This window comes from Malurus melanocephalus, unplaced genomic scaffold (genome assembly GCF_030028575.1).
Source record: "Malurus melanocephalus ecotype Western Australia unplaced genomic scaffold, MMel_1.1 scaffold_101, whole genome shotgun sequence".
Taxonomy (NCBI): Eukaryota; Metazoa; Chordata; class Aves; order Passeriformes; family Maluridae; genus Malurus; species Malurus melanocephalus.
In genome coordinates, this window is record NW_026623333.1 from 1,512,895 (window position 1) to 1,532,827 (window position 19,933).

At 41.0% G+C, this 19,933-nt stretch overlaps 1 protein-coding gene across 3 annotated transcripts in view; it reads right to left on the minus strand.

Annotated features, from left to right (window-relative positions):
• Positions 1 to 2,563: 2,563 nt before the first annotated feature.
• The window catches only part of SPTLC3 (serine palmitoyltransferase long chain base subunit 3), an 86,159-nt gene continuing 68,789 nt past the window's right edge, over positions 2,564 to 19,933 (minus strand). For 2 of the 3 annotated variants that reach the window (XM_057369016.1, XM_057369017.1), the window contains 3 exons: positions 8,591 to 8,726; positions 7,519 to 7,648; positions 2,565 to 5,161 (listed from right to left, as the gene is read on the minus strand). In XM_057369016.1, the coding sequence (XP_057224999.1) occupies positions 5,048 to 5,161; positions 7,519 to 7,648; positions 8,591 to 8,726 (380 nt within the window). In that variant the 3' untranslated portion in view covers positions 2,565 to 5,047. Of the gene's footprint in view, positions 5,162 to 7,518; positions 7,649 to 8,590; positions 8,727 to 19,933 lie in introns of all 3 variants that reach the window. The other variant, XM_057369018.1, reaches the window with a different exon arrangement.

Consider the following 19,933-nt stretch of genomic DNA (forward strand, 5'->3'; position numbering starts at 1 on the left):
GAGACAAGTTCAATGGAAGTGACAGGAAAGCACCATTGCTCCAAGTCACACACATCCACATTTGTCTGTAACTACAAGGACTTGACTTACTTGTGATTTTCTAGACTTCCTACAAAGTCCTGCTTTCCTGGCTACATCTTCTGGTTGAGCTGACTTGCCAGAAAGAAGCTCATCTGCTGGAGTCACCTACAACCCGYGTCCTTCTGGAGCTGCAAAGAAGAGGACACACTGTCATGCCAGTCCTGGAGCCACCAAAGGTAAGCGTGGCAGAGCAGCACAGCCAGTCCCAGCAGCAGAATCCCAGCAGGGATGCCCAAAAGGCATCCCACCCATCAGTAAATCTGTGCACTCTTGTCATGAAAGCAATCTCTGAGTTATTTCCAGGATCAGCACAGCTCACTACAGCTGGTGGCTCAAGCAGCCCTGCCCACCTCTGCAGCACATGCTGTGGAATTCAGGTGTATTGATAACAATTAACAGTTTTGGGCCTTAGCACAGCATCTGCCACGAGTGCCTCTCTGAAAAGGTTCTATGAATAGAGTGCTACGAATCAGGGTCACCTGCTATGTCACCCTCTCCCCGCTTCATTCTCTCCATAAAAAATCTGGAGTAACAGAAGGGCTGTGATGTCTCTCTTTGCCTCCTTCAAAGTCACTGTTTTGATGTTAAAGAGCACATCTTCCCCTTCTCCACCTAGCTGGTTAAAAAGATTTAACAACTCCTGTAGCACTTGCACAAAAAGTCTCTGCACACAACTGGACCTAGTCCAAGTCTCCAGGTCTACCACATCTCTCCAGATCTTGTGCCACTACAATTATGCTTTTCATTTGACTAGCACATTAGTCCCCTAAATGGATTTATYTTTGCTTCCTTATGTCACTTGTCAGTGACATGCTACATATGTGGAAACACACTCCCCTCTTCAGTAAGTGCTGAGCAACCAGCCTGACTCAGACCCCAACTCCTGCTCCAGTGCTGCTGAACTATTGTTCTGTGTGCTCAGGTGGGTGGTGGTTTTGGGACCATCTTGACAGGTCTGAGGCTCTGCCCCCAAATGGATAAAGTGAGTCCTCATTATSTTGTGACTGATCTGCAGGGAGCACAAACCACCCTGGATGTGTGAGCAAATGAGAGAAACACCTAGATGCTGTTTTTGAAGGCATCTGGAGGCTGGAATGCTCAGCGGCCAATAATGGCATGACATCTGCCATTTCTCAGCTGGTGGTGTGGTTTCTTTAAAATGTGGTCYTGATCTGTGTTTTAAATTGAAGAACAATTAAACTTTATGCACAAATAAAAAGCAGATCATATATTAGAGAATCTCTATTGGATTTCGAAGCAATCTAGAAAGTCCATAAACACCTTTAGTGCAGACTGCTTTTCTTACATCACTATTCCCCATCTCAGTAGGGCAGGGAAATATGCAATGCACCTTCAACCAAACACATTTTGGAAAAAAAAAAAAAAAAGAGAAATTAAAACCCAGCTGAGATCCTACCTTAAATAGATCCACTCCACATCTTGGTCCCCTGTAAGAGCAGCAACTGTGAAACAGTCCAGAGACATCAGCGTTCAAGCCCCTCTGAAATAAATGCAGGCAGCTCACCTCACACTGACAGGTTCTTCTCACAGTTTTACTTGTTTGAAACCAACAGTATTGACTTCAAGGCAAGACTGAACCTGATCTACACTTGCACAAATGGCAGAAYAAGCCCATTCTCAGTTCAACAGCTTGGGCAGCAAGCTGTTCAGACTCAGTTCAGCACAGAAATTTAGCACCATCCACAGAAAACTTTTATTTGAAAAGGAAAGATTGAAGTCTGCAGGAGCTGATGAGGATACCAGGAAAAACAGGCAGTGAGGCAATGCCCAAAAAGCCAGCTGCTGCATTCAGGTCCGCTACAGCTTCCTTTGTGCTTTCCTCCAACAGAAAACGGCAGAACAGAGAGAACAATAGAAAAAGACAGGATATGTGGAGCGGGGGGGAAACCACTTTGACAAGCTTGATAAGCTCAGGAAATGAAAACTATCTAAAAGATCAGGTGGGATAAAGATGCAGGAAAGGGCAAACAGTTCAGATTCTCTGTCAAACAAAAAATCTTGAGTCTTCCCATATCATAAAGGTCAACCAAGATTTCATGTAAGGTAACAGGATGCAGCTTGCCCACAAAAAGTTAGTGTGGTTGTTCTTATGATTCCACTGGATTAAAATAAGACAACTTGAACATTTCTTTCATTTAATGAAGGCAGTTCTTCAAAACCTTCCAAAGCAGTTACAGAGAACTGTATTTCCCAAGAACACGTGTGTCTGAAGATAGAGTACATTCTAGGAAATATGTGATCCTATGCTAGAGCTGCAAATTGCTTAATAGGTGCTCTACCAGCTTTTTACTTACACGAGCTAAAATAGAGTCTTCAAAAGCTGATCAACTCTAAATCTATTAAAATTGATCTAAACCAGGAAAAACACACTGGTGGAAAAGCAAGTGCCAGACTCTAACTAAGCCTCATGGGGAAAATCTAAAAGACTGAAGTTCTTGGGAGTTTTATTATTGCACCAGTGGCACAGGGATTTCTCCCTAACTGTTCCCCAAGCCCAGGGGTAGTCAGTCTGTACTTTCTCTGATGTGTAAGGGATGGAAGAAATCAGAAGAGAACACATAATAAATCAACTGACAGTCTCTAAAAAAATAGCTGTCCTGTCTCCTTAATATGAGTGAGAGTAATGTTCTGAGGGCAGGAAGAATTCAGCTTTAGACCAAAAACCTTCCCCTATYGCGGTACAAAAAGTGATCACTCTGTAGTTTAATGAATCTCAGGCCTCCCTTTGAGGGAAATAGTGTGTTGCCTGCACCAGCACGTGTAATAATGTTTGCTGAATATAAACTATGGCTCTATAGCCCAAGATGGAAGGTCAGAAGTCAGCTGAGGATCTGGCCACAGATGTTCGGCAGGAGAGATCAAAAAGCAATACATCAAATTCAGTACTTTCCCTCAAGGAACGGCTTGCAGAAATTCCTCAACCCATCTCCTTCCACAGTAAGTGCACTCAGCCTGCATATAACAAAACTGTGCACCACGAACTGCCAGGTGACTCCAAGACAAAGTTCATGTTTCCCAAGTTCTCCTTGTCCTGTGCTTGAGTATTTAAATATTTATACAGCGAGTTTGCTCTTATCCACAAACACAGYTCCCTTGAACCTCTGCGGTGCTTTTCAAGCCCATCTACCACAGTGAAGAATCCCATGACACACCCCTTAGTCCTCCCCCAGCCCTTTATATGCATTTCCTAAAGCCTAAAGCCGGCATTTGATATTATGGAATGTGTTGTAATCAATTCTCAAAGTTATAGCACCACTGGATTTTTATTAACTTGCACAACAACGACAACAAAAATCCAACAAAAAATGGGCCCTCATAATSAGTCAGCCTTGTTATATCCTGAAAGCTGCTTTAACAAGCAGGGAGTAATATAGTGTAATTGGTACGCTGCAATTTAATTGTTCTGTTCTTAAATCTAATATTGCAGCTGTGGGTTAAGTTTACACCACAGCTTTCAAGAGAACATGAAAGTGTGGTACATCTGTGCAACAGAAAGCTAAACATCTCTCATCTGATGTGTTTACAATGACATTTGATAGCGTGGAATTGTTTGGAGTTCATTCTTAAAGCTAAAGAACTGCTTTTCAACGCTGTAAAAAAAAAAAAAAAAAARRGGGGAAAAGCCTCCAATCTCCTTCCAGCAACTCAGCCCACACAGGCTTGACGATAATGGTGCTGGCATTGCAGGGAAACTGCCAGCTGGAACAATTCCTTCAGGAAACTTCGAGCATTTGTCACACTGGCAGTGGACAAGGGGACAAGGGCATCTTCCTCCTCAGATGATATAATAATTATTTGAAAAACAAATGACTAAAAAAAAAAAAAAACCCTGGACAGAACAACCCCTGAGAAGCATAAAACAGACAAAAATGTTTCAAGAAATGTTATTACATGGATGATTGTAGCATGGATAGAAATGGTGGAGTTTTCTATTTAACAGGTGGCAGAACTGCTTGTGGTATCTTGAACTTCACATTCTGTATAACAAACAACTTCAGCATTATATACTTGTTAGAGAATTTATTAGGCCCATAAGTAGTTCAAGAAACTTAGGAATGGGACCATAAATGTCATCTGCAGTTTGTGAACKGCAAGTATCTGACTGTTTTGATCAAGGTTTTTACGGGAAAGTTAAATTGTTATTAAAATTATTTACTACTGCTCCACAAAAAGGGAGCAAGCCTGCTGAAGAACTCAGGTAGTGATAAGATGTGATAGGCTGCAGGTCAAATGTGTTGGCAGAAAAGCATTTCTGTTTATGTCTAAGCCCAAATTTTTGTGCAGTTYGAAGCTTAGAGTGCATTTAAGAGGCTGAAAAAATGTTTGTGGAGGGGAGGAGTAATTTTCCCTCTCCCATAGCATCCTGTCAGAAATACMCAATCTCATCAGGCTACTTTTCTTGTTCTCAGCATTAGCCCTTTTCCAACATTTTCTGGCCTTGGAGAAATGCATGGTAGTGCAACTTAGTWAAAGAGGTCACTTCTGCTCATTCCTTTGTAGCTGTCCACACTGGCATCTTGATTTATGCACTTTAACCGACAAAAGTCAATCTCACCGATGAAGCTCAGCTATATTACACTGGAATCTATTAAGTTTTTAAACTTTATTATTTCAGTCACAATTAAGACTATATAAAGCCTCTTCATAAAAAAGGGGCCATATCAAAAGCTGTACGTTAGCAAGTGGATCAACGGATGCATTCATTCTGCATCAAAAATACCGTAAGAAGGACAGATCTCCTGGGGAGGCAAATCTGTATCAATATTTCAGTCTCTTGAACACAGAAATTTGATACAACATGATGCAACACCCAAGCTTCCCCTCCTTTCAATTAACTGAGAAATAAAAATTGTCCTTAGAAGGGAAGAAATGCATTCGTATTGTTTAGTTTTCGGGTTTTCCGCCCTTTCATAGCATCACAATGTTCTCTTCATGGGTRGAAAACTTAATCTTCAAGTTCAAGCATAGATTCTTCATACAGTTCAGGATGAGCTGACTTGGAATACCGGGAATATTTCAGCTGTAGAAAATCACCCARTTCATCCAGAGCATTCAAAACCTGTAAGACCATCGTACTCTGTCAATTCTCTTGGGAAAGAAATGCAGTTCTAGTAACTTCAACTTTATCACAGAATAAGAAGATTATAAAAAAACATAAATTCAAGAAAGTTTAAAGGACAAATGKGCAAATTTTGCAGTCATTCTACTAAACCAAACATCAATGCAATTGTAGATGTACAATAGCATCTATGAGAAAGGAATATACTTCAGTAGGTTATGGTTTATTAGCAAATACATTAATTAAGCATGGATGAAAAAAATTATATTTTCTAAAAGCACAGGGAGATAACAACCCTGATAAAAAATTATCTTTGCTTGTGCCAAAGAAACATGCAGGGCTACTCTTCAGTATTTCTCCACAGCTCAAGACTGGAGCTTCCAATGCATTTTCTTAGGTAGGACTTGGCCCACAGTACTGAGCAGTCAGCATAAATAGTCTGAATAGKTGCAGGTAATTCTAGTGAATGCCATTATCTTACATTAATATCACAGGGACAATTAATTTTTGTTCATTAATACTGCAATTTGCTGAGCTGAGTCCCCACCTCTCAGTAGATTCAAAAAGGAGCCAGGGAACTCTGTACCACAGAGAAGCAGCTCAGTGGTTTTGYAGCATCTGACCCACACTCAAGGGCAGCCAACTTTTTGGCATCAAAGAAGAAAACAGCAATTTTGATTTTGAGCCTGTTTCTGTCCAGCCGTTAAAACAAGTTCGTGAACAGAAAGAAGTAAGTTAAAACAAAAAGAAGTAATTTAGTAATGGTTTATGCAGAGAGATAGCTTCCASGTCATTAAGGAAGTTGTTCTTGGGAACTTGCCCTTTTCACGGATCTTTCCGCTTTAGTTCCAGGCTGAGATACAAAACAAATTTTGCCAAAGGGAAACATTCTCATTGTGCTTGTTACCTGTTGTTACCCTGAGTTTAGGCACAAAGTGTTTTGTCCTAAAAGCTTTCCATCTGCAAGTAATTAAGCTCAGGGCATTTCCATTCCCCCACGCTGTAAGAGTGCCATGAGAACTGTGGCAAAAGCACAGCACATTCAGTGATGGCTGCAGAATGTGCCAGACCTTCCCTGGAAGCAGCAATGGGAGGTAGCAGGAAGTGAACGTGCAATGATGGCCCAAAAATGTGGTAGGCTTAACATTTGGGGGGTGGGGAAAGGGAGAAAATCAAAGCAGCCACCTCAGGAGACTGATCTTCAGATCAACTTTGTTTCCAGTCCCATGAGCCAAAATCCACATGGTCAAAMAGCAAAAGCTGGCAATGACCAACACAAAGTCGTAGCTATGCCCTGCACTATAAAATCCTATCTTTATGGTATTGTACCTTTTAAATAACCACTGCACCTTTAAAAGCAGCAGCAGCAGGTTTACWCTGCATAGATGCAAGGCAGGTTTTTGATATTTCAAGGTGATCTACACTGGTATGGGAGCTGCTCAGCATGGCTGGGCTCTGGCCTCCACATCCATGTCCATCTCAGGATGGATAGGAAGGAGAGTCAGGAGCTCTCTGCAGGCACAAGTGTTGTCTGCATGAACCAGTGGCATATTTAACTCAAATGTCTTTCCATGTTCATGGATTGTTTTGCTTTGACCATCAAACTCGTGCAAAGAGAGGGAAAAAAAGCCTGAAATTTATTGTTAAGCCTCTATGTTTCATGCCTCTAAGTTGGCTTATTCTCAAAATGAAAGAACATTATCTCAAACCAGGCCAAAAACACCTTCGGCAAGAAAGGGAGATGGAAAATTTCAAKGAGTTTATTTTAAACACATTTCTGACTGAGCTGGAACAGAGGTTTGTGATGGAAGTCTCAACATATTCTTAATGGTATGTCTGATATCAGAGAAAGATACAGAACTGAGAATGGCCAGACAGCACCAATTAAACTTAAAATTAGGTTCAAACAGTTYCAAATTCTTTTTGCAATTTCCACCTGTACCCCCAAGGCTGTCCCATATACTTCTRCAATTCAAGAAACACGTGGAAATATGGAATGGAAATATGGRTATGGAAAACTTGATTTTCAATTATTTTCATATCGTTTCAGGTTTCCTACTCTGATAGTTTTGACCTAGCATTTAACTTTGGTCTTGCTGTGCTCTTCATGTAGGTTTTTATTAGTGATGACAGATTTGGTCACTATTAGAAATAGAAGAACATAAGAAGTTAACTGTCCCATAATTTATTTTAAAAAGTAAAACGCATAAGACTTAAATGCCTTTAAAGATCAAGTGAAAAGGCCAGAGAAACAAATGTAAAAATGAATTATTGAGATTCAAAGTAACAGAGGCACAGTTYCTCCCAGCCTCCTTTGCACCTGAAGTTAATTTGGGCAGGACATCTGCTGTGCTTACCGTGTCTAACATCTCCCGTGTATGTGCAGCTGACACACAAAACCGAGCTCTGGATTCTGTGATAGGAGTAGCTGGAAACCCAACCACGACCACCCCGATATTTCTTTCTAACATGCGTCTTGCAAAAGCCCTAAGGASAGAAGAAGAAGAAAAAAAAATCAAAAATAAGTTATCTCAAACAAACTGAGTGCAGAGAGAAAACATTCACATAAAATGCAACAATAGGTGAAATCCTGTCTTCAATTGATTGAATATTCCCATTGATTTYCATAAAAGCCAGAATTTTAACAGTAGGACTGAGATTCTTTGCTGCTTTGTGTGTCAAATAYTAGAAWTGTGATGGCAGAGAGGGCACTGCAGGAGAGTCAGGATTTATGTCAGTGAAGGTTTGAGTCCAAATCAAAACATGTGGGCATTCACAGTCCCTAAGCGTGGAGGAGGCTGGGCTTGTGGAAGGTACAAATGCTTGGATCCTGAACATCAACAGGAACAGAACATTCTGTGTGATGGTTATTACCTCTCACAATTACTCTGCCAGCTGGAAAGGTTTGTGTGGTGTCTGTGAGACCCAGAGCACCCTAAACTACCTGCAAATGCTCTCTGTAGCTCAACCCTTCTGTTGTGCTGCTGATGACTTCTGGTCTGTGCATCCACATCAGTGCACAACAGCCGCTTGAGAGGAACTGAATGGTTACACATTCACAGGCCATTCAAATTCAGATGGGAAAAAAAGGCATCCATCTAACCCAATTCATACATCAGGCAATGTGTCTCTTTTAACGATTACAAATTAAAAATAATCAAATTCAAAATGCTGTCAAAAGTATTACTCCAGACCCTGCTAAAAAAGGAAAAGAGAAAAATCTTAAAATTCTCAATTCTGGAACAACTCAAAATTAAATCCAGGGCAAATTTAAAAGAAAGCAGAGCTAAATGATGAATTCAACTAACAGTGCATGTTTCTCCTAAGAAGCATCTACCACACAGAAGAACATCTTCTGCAGTGTATACCAAATAACCTATGAACTTGAACAGAGTTTGTTTTGCCAGAGGTTTTTTTTTCAGTACTTACCCTATCTTACCAGGCATATAAAGCAGCAAGGGGACCACAGGAGAATCATCATTGCCATAAATGATGAAGCCCATTTCATGCAGTTTTCGTCTGAAGTATCTTGTGTTTTTCTCCAGCTGACGCACTCTTTGGAGCCCTGAAATGAGCCAGTCAGAAGAACAGTCAGTGCAAAGATCATAACTGGAGTCTGGTCACAGGCAAGAACCAGGGCTGACACTAACAGTTTGGCTGAAATGTAAATGKTGCTGTTTGATTGAGAAGAAAAAGATGGAATGAGCTAAACATAACTACATCAGTTATTCTGGAATTGTAGGACAGACAGCTGATACTCCTGGACTTGTGAGGTGCCTTCCCACTGGCAGAAACTGTCCCTGTCTGGKGACRGACACGTGGACAATTCCCTGGACTYTGCTGTGCTGAATAAAGCCTCCCAGGTTACACACACCTACACAGAAGTAGTGCAGACAGGACATGTAAATAGAGTATGTTCTTTCTCAACATAACTGATTATTATCCCTGCATTGTCCCTGGCCTCAATCCATCACGAATCCACGGGTGTGACCCCCAACAAAACTGTCAGGAGAGTCGAAAACAATTGTTTTCAGTGAAGGAAAAACAAAGAAAAAATGTGCTTGAAAAGACATTTCAGCCATGTCTTTTGCAGTGCCACTAAGGAGGTGCTTTCTGACAAATGCAATTGCTTCCCAACCCAGTGCATAAAGAGGGAAGAGCCACTCTCTGCATTACTGTAGTAGGGATATAACATGTCCTTTCACTGCTCCACCTGCATTATATTTAATCACTGAGTTGATCTATGTGCTGCTTTTCCACTGCTGTGAGGTGCTGACAGGGATGGTGCCACCTCCTCATGGTGCCCACATGCCTGCCAGTGCCATCCCAAGCTCACACAGCAAATGGAGCCAGGTCTGTCATCTGCCTGACCTCGCCAGAAACAGAACTGCCAATAAATACACTGTTCAGCAGATTGAGTCTCTAAAGCTATTTGCTGTTCAGCAGCTTGGGTCTGCCCAGCAGAGGCGGTGAGAACGTGTGGTAAGGTTGGGATTTAGCAGGGCACAGTTACACTCTTAACTTTCATTTTCCTGCTGTTCATCAGCCTATMCTTTCAACATCACTTACTTTATGTCACAAGACATGAACATTGAAACCTCCAGTACAACTCATTTCCTCTTTTCCCTTTGCCTTTGCACAGATGTGTTATGTTTTYGCTCTCCATTTMCATTTTCATTTTACTTTACATTTCATTCGCCCCAYTCTTCATTTACCACTTTCTGTTGTCACCATTCTCTGACTGGACACCTGTTCTGTAATTCCCCACCTTGCTCTGTGTAACCACAGTGGCCAGTAAGGCATTTGTAGCTTCTGCATGGCACCTTTGGCAGATTTGTCCTCAGACCACATTCTGCCCCACCATCTGCTCTGACTTTTCTGCCTTTTCCCTCTTGGCTGAAGTGAGGATCACCACACCTACACGAATCTCTTTTCCATTAATATTTCTGAACATGTGTAGGTTTTAAAAAGATCTACTACTTCATCTGTTCTGTATCCTCCCGAGTCAAGGTTCTGTCAGTGCTCTGGCTGGGAAATTTATAGGGAAACTGGGACTTGCTTCACAGTGATCGGTGTTTTGCTTGAACAAATTAAAAGATCTCATAAAAACAGTGCATTTGTAACTTTATGCACAAAACTGCCCACACAGACAACCTGTTACTTACAGTCCCAGTCATTCGGTTTAAAGCACTCAGTGGAAGAGATCTGCTGGGTTAGAAAAGGCCACAAATAGTTTAACCATCTCTCTAATGCTRCTAAAGCAAAAACAGCTGTGCCAGAGCAAGGAAAACAAATGAAACACAAAAGCATCCTACTACAAAGCTTTCCAGTCACTAATAAAAACAATAGTCTGTGGTATTTCCAAAAATATTTTTGGTGTAGTAGATCTCAAAGAAACAGGAGGAAATATTGGGGAGGAGGAGGAGAGGAGGGGAGATGATGGTAAGGAAAGGGAGTTAGAGAACTGCAGAATAATGTGGCTGAAGTCTGAAGAGAGACCTTTCCCCTTGTTAGAATTTGTGAAGATGTTGTTAGCACCTCCTCAATGTCCAAGTTCCAAGGAGGAGGGTGGGGGAATAACCTGAACTGGGGGCTCAAAGCCACTGCTGTTTCTTGCTATCTTAGCAGCCCCTGAGCTAGTTTCCAACCTCTCAGTTGGAGAGCATTTGAAACTACTAGATTTTCAATTAGGGAAAGTTTTCACAAATGCAGATGTTCTTGGCGAGTGCAGTTTAAGAACTTGCTGCCTTCTCTTTTCTATTCATGTGTTTACCACAGAGCTGGAAGCACAGTGTGAGCCACGCAAGATTCCAGGCTCTTCTGCTCGCTATTTATCAAACCAGATGCTCAGGGCCCAGAGTCAATCAGTTTGTCTCTACTTATTTTTGGTGCTGGAAATTTAGACTCCAAAGAAGGGGAATTCAGCTAAGGAAAYATGGGAGCTGAAAGAGGAGGTTCAGGCAACCCCCCAAAAGTCAAACACCTCTTCYTTTTCTAATCTTCCTCTCCTGATTCTAAATCCTTTGCCAGTTGAAGTGAGAGATCGCCTTTCAGGACTCCCTATGGAGCTMATTTCAAGCCAGCCAGTGCTGATGCAAAAGAGCCACTTGAATGTTTTAACAACATCCCAGAATACTTATTTCATTTGCAGGGATGCATTAAAGAGCCAAATAAAAGATCAGAGCACTCACATATATCTGGAGGGAGAAAAAGCACATTAGGAGACGATTGCTACACACTGTATTTGTGGGTGGGTGGCTGGGAGGAACCTATTKCTCTAGCAAGTGTCAACACTTTCCTTTCTCATGTTAAGTTTTGTGGTCAAAGACCACAGACACACATCATATACACAGRCTTCTTATATGCTGTCCCAGTAAGAGCAATAAAAACCTTAAAGTTTGTAGCTGTATTTCAACACTCATCCCTTTATTGGACCTTCCAATGTCAGATAAGGAGGCAGTTCTGAGCAAAATGTTTATTTTTGTCTCATTGGACCGATTTTGCCCCTACAGTGCAGTTTAAGAGTGATGAATTCAGTTTAGAATCAGGGTCTTCGTCCAAATTCACTGTGGTRTGTTTAATCAAAAACACCACTTTTAAAAAGTATTTTCTTTGATTCCTGAGGCTGTGATCTTGCATCCTTTAATATTTATTGAGTGAAAATCTGCAGAGCAGACCCTTGAGCTAAAAGAATAAGGCTGCATCTATGTAAGTGTAAGAATTTACCTGTATGRCATTAATTAGAGCATCAGGTCCCTAGACAGTAAATATATGTATTAAACAATTCTTACTTTGCAAAATCCCTGAGGATTTATGGTCTATGCAAAGAGCTTATAGCACAGCATGYAGCATATCCAGAGAGTTATATTCCATAAAATATGTGAACCACAAYACAGCATATGTTTGGAGAAAACAGCCTGGACTTTCCTCTGTTTCAAACTGAGCCCACTAATGCCCCAGAGTTTTCAGCTAATGCTGAGAATGACCTTATTAAGTGCTCTACATCATCTTATTGGCTGAATTAAGAAGGGACAGAAAAAGAGAAAAGTGAATGAYAAACAATTCTCAAATTTCAAAAATTATCTTCATACTGCTGGGAACGTATGCAGCTGGTTTATGGGGATTTTTTTGAAATACAGGATTAATTGCCTGGATGGTACAAGAAAAGYAGATTTACTGCATCAGCAATCCACCTTCTGCTGGCAAATTTAGAGTTTTCATTTGGTTGCACCACTTAAAAATATTTGGTTTACTGCAAACTTCTTAGGTGTCGGCAATTCTGGGAAAAATGCTGATTATATTTTTATTTGACACACATCGTTGCATACTGCTGGCTTCAGCCCATTAATTTCTGCAGRCTTTTAGAAAGCTTTATAGCTCAAAATTAATATGGTTTAGTTGAAAGAAAAACACAAAAAGAAGGCAAGAGGGAGAGAAACGGTAAAATGTAATAGTTTGCTCGAAATTTCTTTGAAGCAACAAGCTTCTTAAGAGGGGCACTTGGAGTCACAGACTTGGAATAAGCTTTGTCACACACTTTCAGGGCACCTGACACMAGGAAAGCATCCTGAATGCATCTTTGAGGGTCTGATCTCAGGTTGGCTTTGCCTGGCAGAGCTCCATGCACTTCAATAGAACTTTGCTGTTTATGCCAGCTGAGGATCTTATCCTGGCAGTGAGAGAGGCAATAAAACCATCAGCTTTCTAAAACAAAGGTTTGCTCTCCTCTTCCAGAGATGTCTGCTTTTGCCTCCTGCAAAGCGTTCATGAACAGAGAAGCCACCTGTGTTCAATTCCTGCACAAACATTCCACCCTTGAACTCTTCCTGCAGGTTTCTACCCTTGGAAGTTGTGACTTGGTCTATTGGAAAAAGGAATAAGGAACCTGTAGCCTTTCATATCAAGATCTCAGGTGTAGGAGGTGAAGGAGAGCTGTTTTCCTGAACTCATTCCAGGAAAGATAACCCCACACCAGGCTGKTTTTTTGGCATGTGGTGGACTCTTCAAGACAAAAATCCACCTGCTTTAATCTTCTCCAGCTGTTGTTTCACAGCATCTTTCTGGATGATTGGTTACACAATTGAACTTTTACATAGCAGTGTCAGCGTTCCTTGGATGGAGAACTCAACTCCCWGCCTTCCTCTACTAAAAAGAAGATAGGAAAAAGCAAACTTCCATAGGCTGAAAAAAAATTTGGAAAACAATAGCTCTTTCCCACTAAACTATTGCAGATGGACAGATTTTCATTTTTTTTCCTCTGGTTCCATTATAAGAGTAACACACATGTACCTCCATGTGCATTAAATCATAAATAGAATGCTATAAAACTGGGGTGCCTAAAGGAAATATGTTCTCAGATAAAAGAATCTTCATAAAAAAAGAACTTTGCTATGAACTAGGGAGAAGTGAAGACATTTACTTCTACAATCTAATGCTAACTAGAAACCTAGTTATTTCAACTTAATTCAGCTGCTAAATAAGCCCTTAAGGACTTATTTTAACTGTGAACTGCTGCAAAATGCTTTCCAGAGCAGATTAAGGGAAGAAAAATGRCAATTTCCGCTGGAGCAGAAAGGAGAAAAATTGTAAAGATTTGATCATTTTTACCTTATTTCGCGAATGAGTCAGCCCTGCCTAGGCAGCACCTTATCTATATTCAGATATACAAGGCTAGGACATCGCAGCCAGTCTTGCTGGGCCCTATTTACCCCAGCACAGGTGATTGATCCRGCCCTGCTGAAGGCACAATGTGCTCCATCTGCATCCCATTAGGAGTTTCTGAAGTGCCAGCGCTTTAAATGCCACTACAAATGGCACTTCTCCGCTGTGTGCTCGGCAGGCTGATAACAGCRCTGGATTCCTCGGATTTCTCTCCCTCTTGCCTTCTTTTTGTGTTTTTCTTTCAACTAAACCATATTAATATTGAGCTATGAAGCTTTCTAAAAGCCTGCAGAAATTAATGGGCTGAAACCAGCAGTATGCAGCAATGCGTGTCATTCACCGCAGCGTCTGGAGCAGAGGAGRGATCCTCAGTCTCTCCTGGCACAAAGACACCCCAAAAAAGGGACTGTGTCATGGAGCTGCATGCTGCTGTCCCTGGAGAACCGGCTACAGGTCACATCTGATGCTGCCATCCCTCCTTTGTCTGCAGTTAATGCTTATTTCAGGATACAGGGAACACTTAACCATGGATAGGGACTCCTAGACAACTACAGCTCTGGTTTAACTTTTAACTTTGACTGAAAATGTGGTAGAACTCGATTAATCCTCAGAGATCTTGTAAACCACTGCAAACACATTAGTCCATATCMTCTGCTTGTTTTGATCAACTGATCCTCCAAGGATACATCTGATGTCCTGTGGCAGGTGGCTCCACCGGAACAGCGTGTCTCACTCTTTGGGAGTAAAGATGTCAGAATTTAGCTCTGTTTCATCATCCACTGCTGGGAAAACATCTGTGATGTTCAGCTTAGACAAATAATAATTGTGGMAGCATATTTTCATCATTAATATCTTCACTGCTGTTGTCGTGACTGGGACCCCTATTCACAGAGCCAGTGCTGAGCAAACAGGGAATAAATGTGCTTAAGGGCTTGAAATGTAACTACATATTTACTGGAAATATTAATTTAAAATCAAGCCAGGGTTCAAGCATTCTGCTTGCTARGGACCCGAGCTAAGCAATCCCCTCAGAATGCAGCAGTAGAATGAGAATTTGGAAAAGATACTTTAGCATGACTGATTGTGCAAGGTCCAAGGGGTCCATCACTAAGTCACTTGCAGATTTAAAGCTTACAGCGATAGTTTCATGATCAGTCCAGTGTGGCACAGATTTATTTTGCTGTGAAAGGGATTTTTCCCCTTGGCTCCAGCTGCTCAAATCCTGGCACTGGGACTCATGGAGCCATATGGCAGATTGGCTCTGGGTCCCAGTTTGGGTGTAGGCTAACCATTTGTGGCAGGGCTGGTTATTTTTGAGCTACGTAAGTGCTCTGGTTCAGGTCATTGCATGGCTGCATGGACACTTCCACTGGTGCAGGGTGAAAGGACAGGAGAAAGTGGGCAGGCAGGGGGAGAAGGAGAAACTGAGGATGAGATGCCCATTCTTGCACCAGCATTGGTTTATGTCAGGCTGCAGCCACGTGGAACTAAGGTTTCTGAATTTACAGACCCTGACAAAGCAATGTTAATGTTTTCAAAAGACTGCTGAGGACAGACAGCACAGGAAAATCTTGGAAACTGATTTTAAGGAGCTCGTCCTMCAGTAATCCAAAAAATCTGAGGCCAATGGAAATATCTTAAAAAAAAACCTTTTAAAAACTATCTCTTTAATACCAAGCCAAAACAGAAAGCAGCATTCTGCCGCTTCTCACAATCTGAATGAGCTCAAACACAAGAACTCAAGATTTTGCTARAAACACAAATGAAAACTAGTAGTTAAAAAAAGATAAACCAATCAGCACAAATGATAAAGTAAATGAACATTTAAAAGAAACTCTTATGATTTAAACAACTTCAAGAATTATCTTTTAACAAAACATCTTTTAATAGTAGATTCCACAGGACAGGCTTTTAAATATTTCAGCATCCCATAAAAACATGATAAATGTCCAGTGCTGTTGCTGAATTATTGTTTGCCATGCATTAAACAGAAAAATGTTTCCTTTGCAAATGCTGCAACTTGTGTTTGACACCACGATAATCTATTATTAGTCATCAAAAAAATTGCTTTGGATTTCCCAGCAGTATYACCTCTGTCTGCCTAGTGGTTCTATTTTATACCTATCAAATTTAAGTGTAAAAACATGCTTTTGGTATTCTCGGGCAGAAAAGGATGAGGAAGAAAAGGTCTGAAGTCACAGCTGGAGGGGCTGTGTTGCATGCAAGTGAGCGTACTTGCAAATTTGTGCGGGGTCCAAACACTGAGTCAACTCCAGTCTCATCATGGGATAAAACCACTAAGGCAGCTGCTGAGTTTCCTGAGGTATCTCCAGTGGTGTACTGAGAAGCCACGAGGAGAGCACATAAAGAACATCTATATTATGAATTACAAAGAGTAAATGCCATGGGAACTTCTGCTTCCCATATTTCCTAATAAATGAGCAGAGACACATTTGAATGAAAAGGCCACAAAAGCTTAAGAGGGATAAATTTTTTTTTGGTTTGTTTTAAATAGACTACATGAGCTGAACTGTGGAACTTGCTGCCTTATGACATTACTAGAGGAAATACAGCTGCCAGAAGTTCATACACTTTTGAATAACTCTATTAWAGGAACTATGAAAGTATTTGTGATGTTATGGTACTGAGAATAAATCTGTCTGTTCTACAAGATATGAATTTTCACAGTTCTGTAAAATAAGGCACTGAGAAAAACAGGAGTTTAACTCTACTGAAAATTTGATCTCATATTTTCGTTTTTCATAGGTAATTTCTGATTCTTTTGATATGAGTCACTCAAGAAATACTAGTAATGTTGACCTCAACCTATTTCTCTTTCCCAGGCAAGAACAATGGTGTATATCAGTTTTGAGGGAGCTACTACCTTCTCCTAATTCAGCATTTCTTGCCCTTCATTTTCTCAAGACACCACAGAAGACACAGCAAAAGAAGGAAACTGTAATAGGTGGCTGTGGGTTCTGCAGTATTATCCCAGTCACATTTATATGACATTAATGTCTCACAACTATCACAAATATTGAAATGAAACAAACCCACATGTTTATGCTTTTCAGCCTGAGCTGAAATAATGTGGATAATTTCCAGTTGAACACTTTAGGTAACTCAGAATTACTTGGAAAGTGCCAATCTGCTCCTTCCTTGTGATGAAGCAGTACCCCCTGGGCCTATAAACATCTCTTCATATCCTGCAGTCAATTCATATCCTGCAGTACATGGATCCTATCCTGGAAATTCATATCCCAATTCCTTTTCCAAGCCACTGCATTCTTTGTAATTGAAAACGAAGGAAGAAAATATGGAAGATCAATCAAATACACTSCTGCACTTCTGGGCATTACCTACCATATATTTTCATCTGTGCTAGTCTTTTCTAAATCAGCTGCTTAACAAATTAGTGAAGAATAACTAGCAAGAAATTGAAGGGAATGTAATAGTCTTATATATGAGAAAATAAAAGACACTAAATATATGGATTTTCCGAGCAGCAACTTATATGACCAAATCAGTCTTCCTTTTCTTAGTTTTCTATTAATCTGCTGAGGAGTCAGTCACGAAGTTCAGATTTAAGGAGGTGCTGGGTTAACACATTTGTTGTCCCCTTATTTCATCATCTTTTCAACAAGCACCCTCCAGTTCATATGAAACTTTTTAGCAAACTCTAATTTCATTATTTTATAAAACATTCCCAGTAATTTTTGTAAGGCTCACTCACTGGAGAAATGACTTCTGGAGGACAAGCCATTGATGGACACTTCCTTATAAAGGATTGCCCAAATTATCCGGTAGGAAGAGGATGCCATTTGAAATTAACTGCAAAATAAACTCCTTCTATGGATCTGAGAGGACATATGGTCAATACCACCCTGTGACAACTTCGATTTACATGAAACTTCTCTGCTCCACAGCTCACGCCCTCACCAGAATGACTCCTGTGCAGGATTCACCATTTTCTATGACTGTGGACCAAAAGAACTCTGCCAAAGTAATTTTTAGCCTTGGAATAAAGAATATCTAAAGAGAGACAGTGCTTTCCCTYCTGTTCCCTGCTCCTTTCTAAGCCACCACCTTCCTCTCTCTGATGCCAAAGCAACACATTGTACTGTGGTACAGCACGGCATTTTTTTCCTGTATTTTGGGTTGTGGGGTTTTTTTTTTGTAGTCCACAAGACAGCCTAATGAAGAGCGKCCCACATGAAAGAAAACCCAAAAGACTAAAATAATGAGTCTAGCTCAGAAGGACAAGAAACATTTTTACACATCATAGCCAGCTTGCTAACCTTTGTGCARTGCCCTAAGTTGTGATATATGATTTATTAATCTGTTTTTCTACTCATTTGCATTTCATATTACAGGAAAATTTTCTAGAAACTGACAAAACACTAATTTATTTCGTAACGGATTTGCCAAAGACTTAATAAGCTCTTATTTTGCACAGAAAGACAAACATTGTGTCATTAAAYAACATTGCTGGTGGAAGAGAAAACGCTTCAAACTCGCAGCCCYAAGACAGACGCACACATCTTAAAAGACTCCGTCTTGAACCCAGCTCTCCTCTTATCCTGCACCAAACTGCAGGCAGAATCACGCTAGCCGAAAAGCATTTTTAACAAGCTTTGAAGGCCTGGAAATACTCGGCAATAGTAAATTTGAAAAATATTTCATGCTTTACACGCAGCATCTGCGAGCGCCTGAGCCACAGTCCCGGGAAGGCTCAGTGTCAGACCGCCCTCTCACGGCAGCGCCGGGCCAGGAGCGGAGCCCACAGTCCCAGGGGATATCAGAGATACCACAGGCCATCTCCTACATTGAACCCATGTAGGCATCAGCATATGCAACCCTGACCTTCCGCACTGCAAGCTGGAAGCGGTTTTTATGCTCCGGCTTCTCTGCCAAAATGACAAAAGCATCGCTTCCTCATCGTCTGCACATCGTGCCCGAGTTTTGCCTCGCTTTGTCCTTGCACTCAGTAGAATGTGGTGCTGGGACTGGGTTCTCTATCAGTCCTGCCATACTCTGGGGTCTTGCAAATTCTGGCCTCACCGAAGTGCTGTGATAAACATCTTAATGGTTTTGTGTCTATCGTGGTTTGAAACAGCCCTCTAGGGCACTGGAACAGAAGAGTGCAGAGCAATGTCTTACCTGCTCTCATCTACCCTCCTTCTCTTCCATTCCCTGGTCATATTTATCCATATCCATAKCATACCCTTATCCTGGTCATAATCTATCGWGGRGAACTAATACAGRATTAATTCTGTTAGTCTTAGACAAAGGAAGAGAAAATAGCACTGCTGGACCAGTATAAAAGAGATTGCAGTTTGGAGCAGAATCTGTATCTTCCGCTGCATGTTAAAGAATATCATGGCTTTCAGGCATTCCCGAAAAAAGCTACACAAATTCAATCAGTTTTCCTCCATAATGGGATTTAAGTCTCAGTAACAGAGAGATATGTCACATATTTGTTTTGTTGCTTGTTGAATAGAAAGCATGTTATACAGAGGATAAAACGTCACACAGAGAACAAAATGTTACACTGAGGATTGGACAGCAGCAGTAGCTGCAACTCCAAGAGAGGAATAGAAATACACCAAATTTTTCATAAAGACATCAAGCAGTCAGTTCTTCTGGGACAAAAGGTAGTACAAAACTGGGTTCAGGATATCACAATTGATGCCTGAGTGAGGTAGGAATTACTATAATCATCTCACACTTAACATACAATCTCACACTTAACATACAATACCTTTTCTGAAATGCTGCACCATGCTTGAGTTGCTTGCCATTTTGAAGGTTCACACTTACATGGAAGCTAAACTGGCAGCACCTAGCCCATAAATGAAAGCATGTCCCTATGAACCCTCCAACAGTCAGACACTATACTCCAAGGGAAATCCATCAATTTATTTTGTTTCTGCAAAGGGGATTTGCTGGCAACTATACAGACAGAACCCCAAAGTATTTCCATCCCTGCTGCAGGTGGATGAGCATTGAGAGAGTGTCAACAGTACTTAGAAGTAAGATGATTTGGGTATTAATTTTTTAATAAGAAGGATTTCTTTTACATTGCCATTGCAAAGGAAGGGAAGGGAAGGG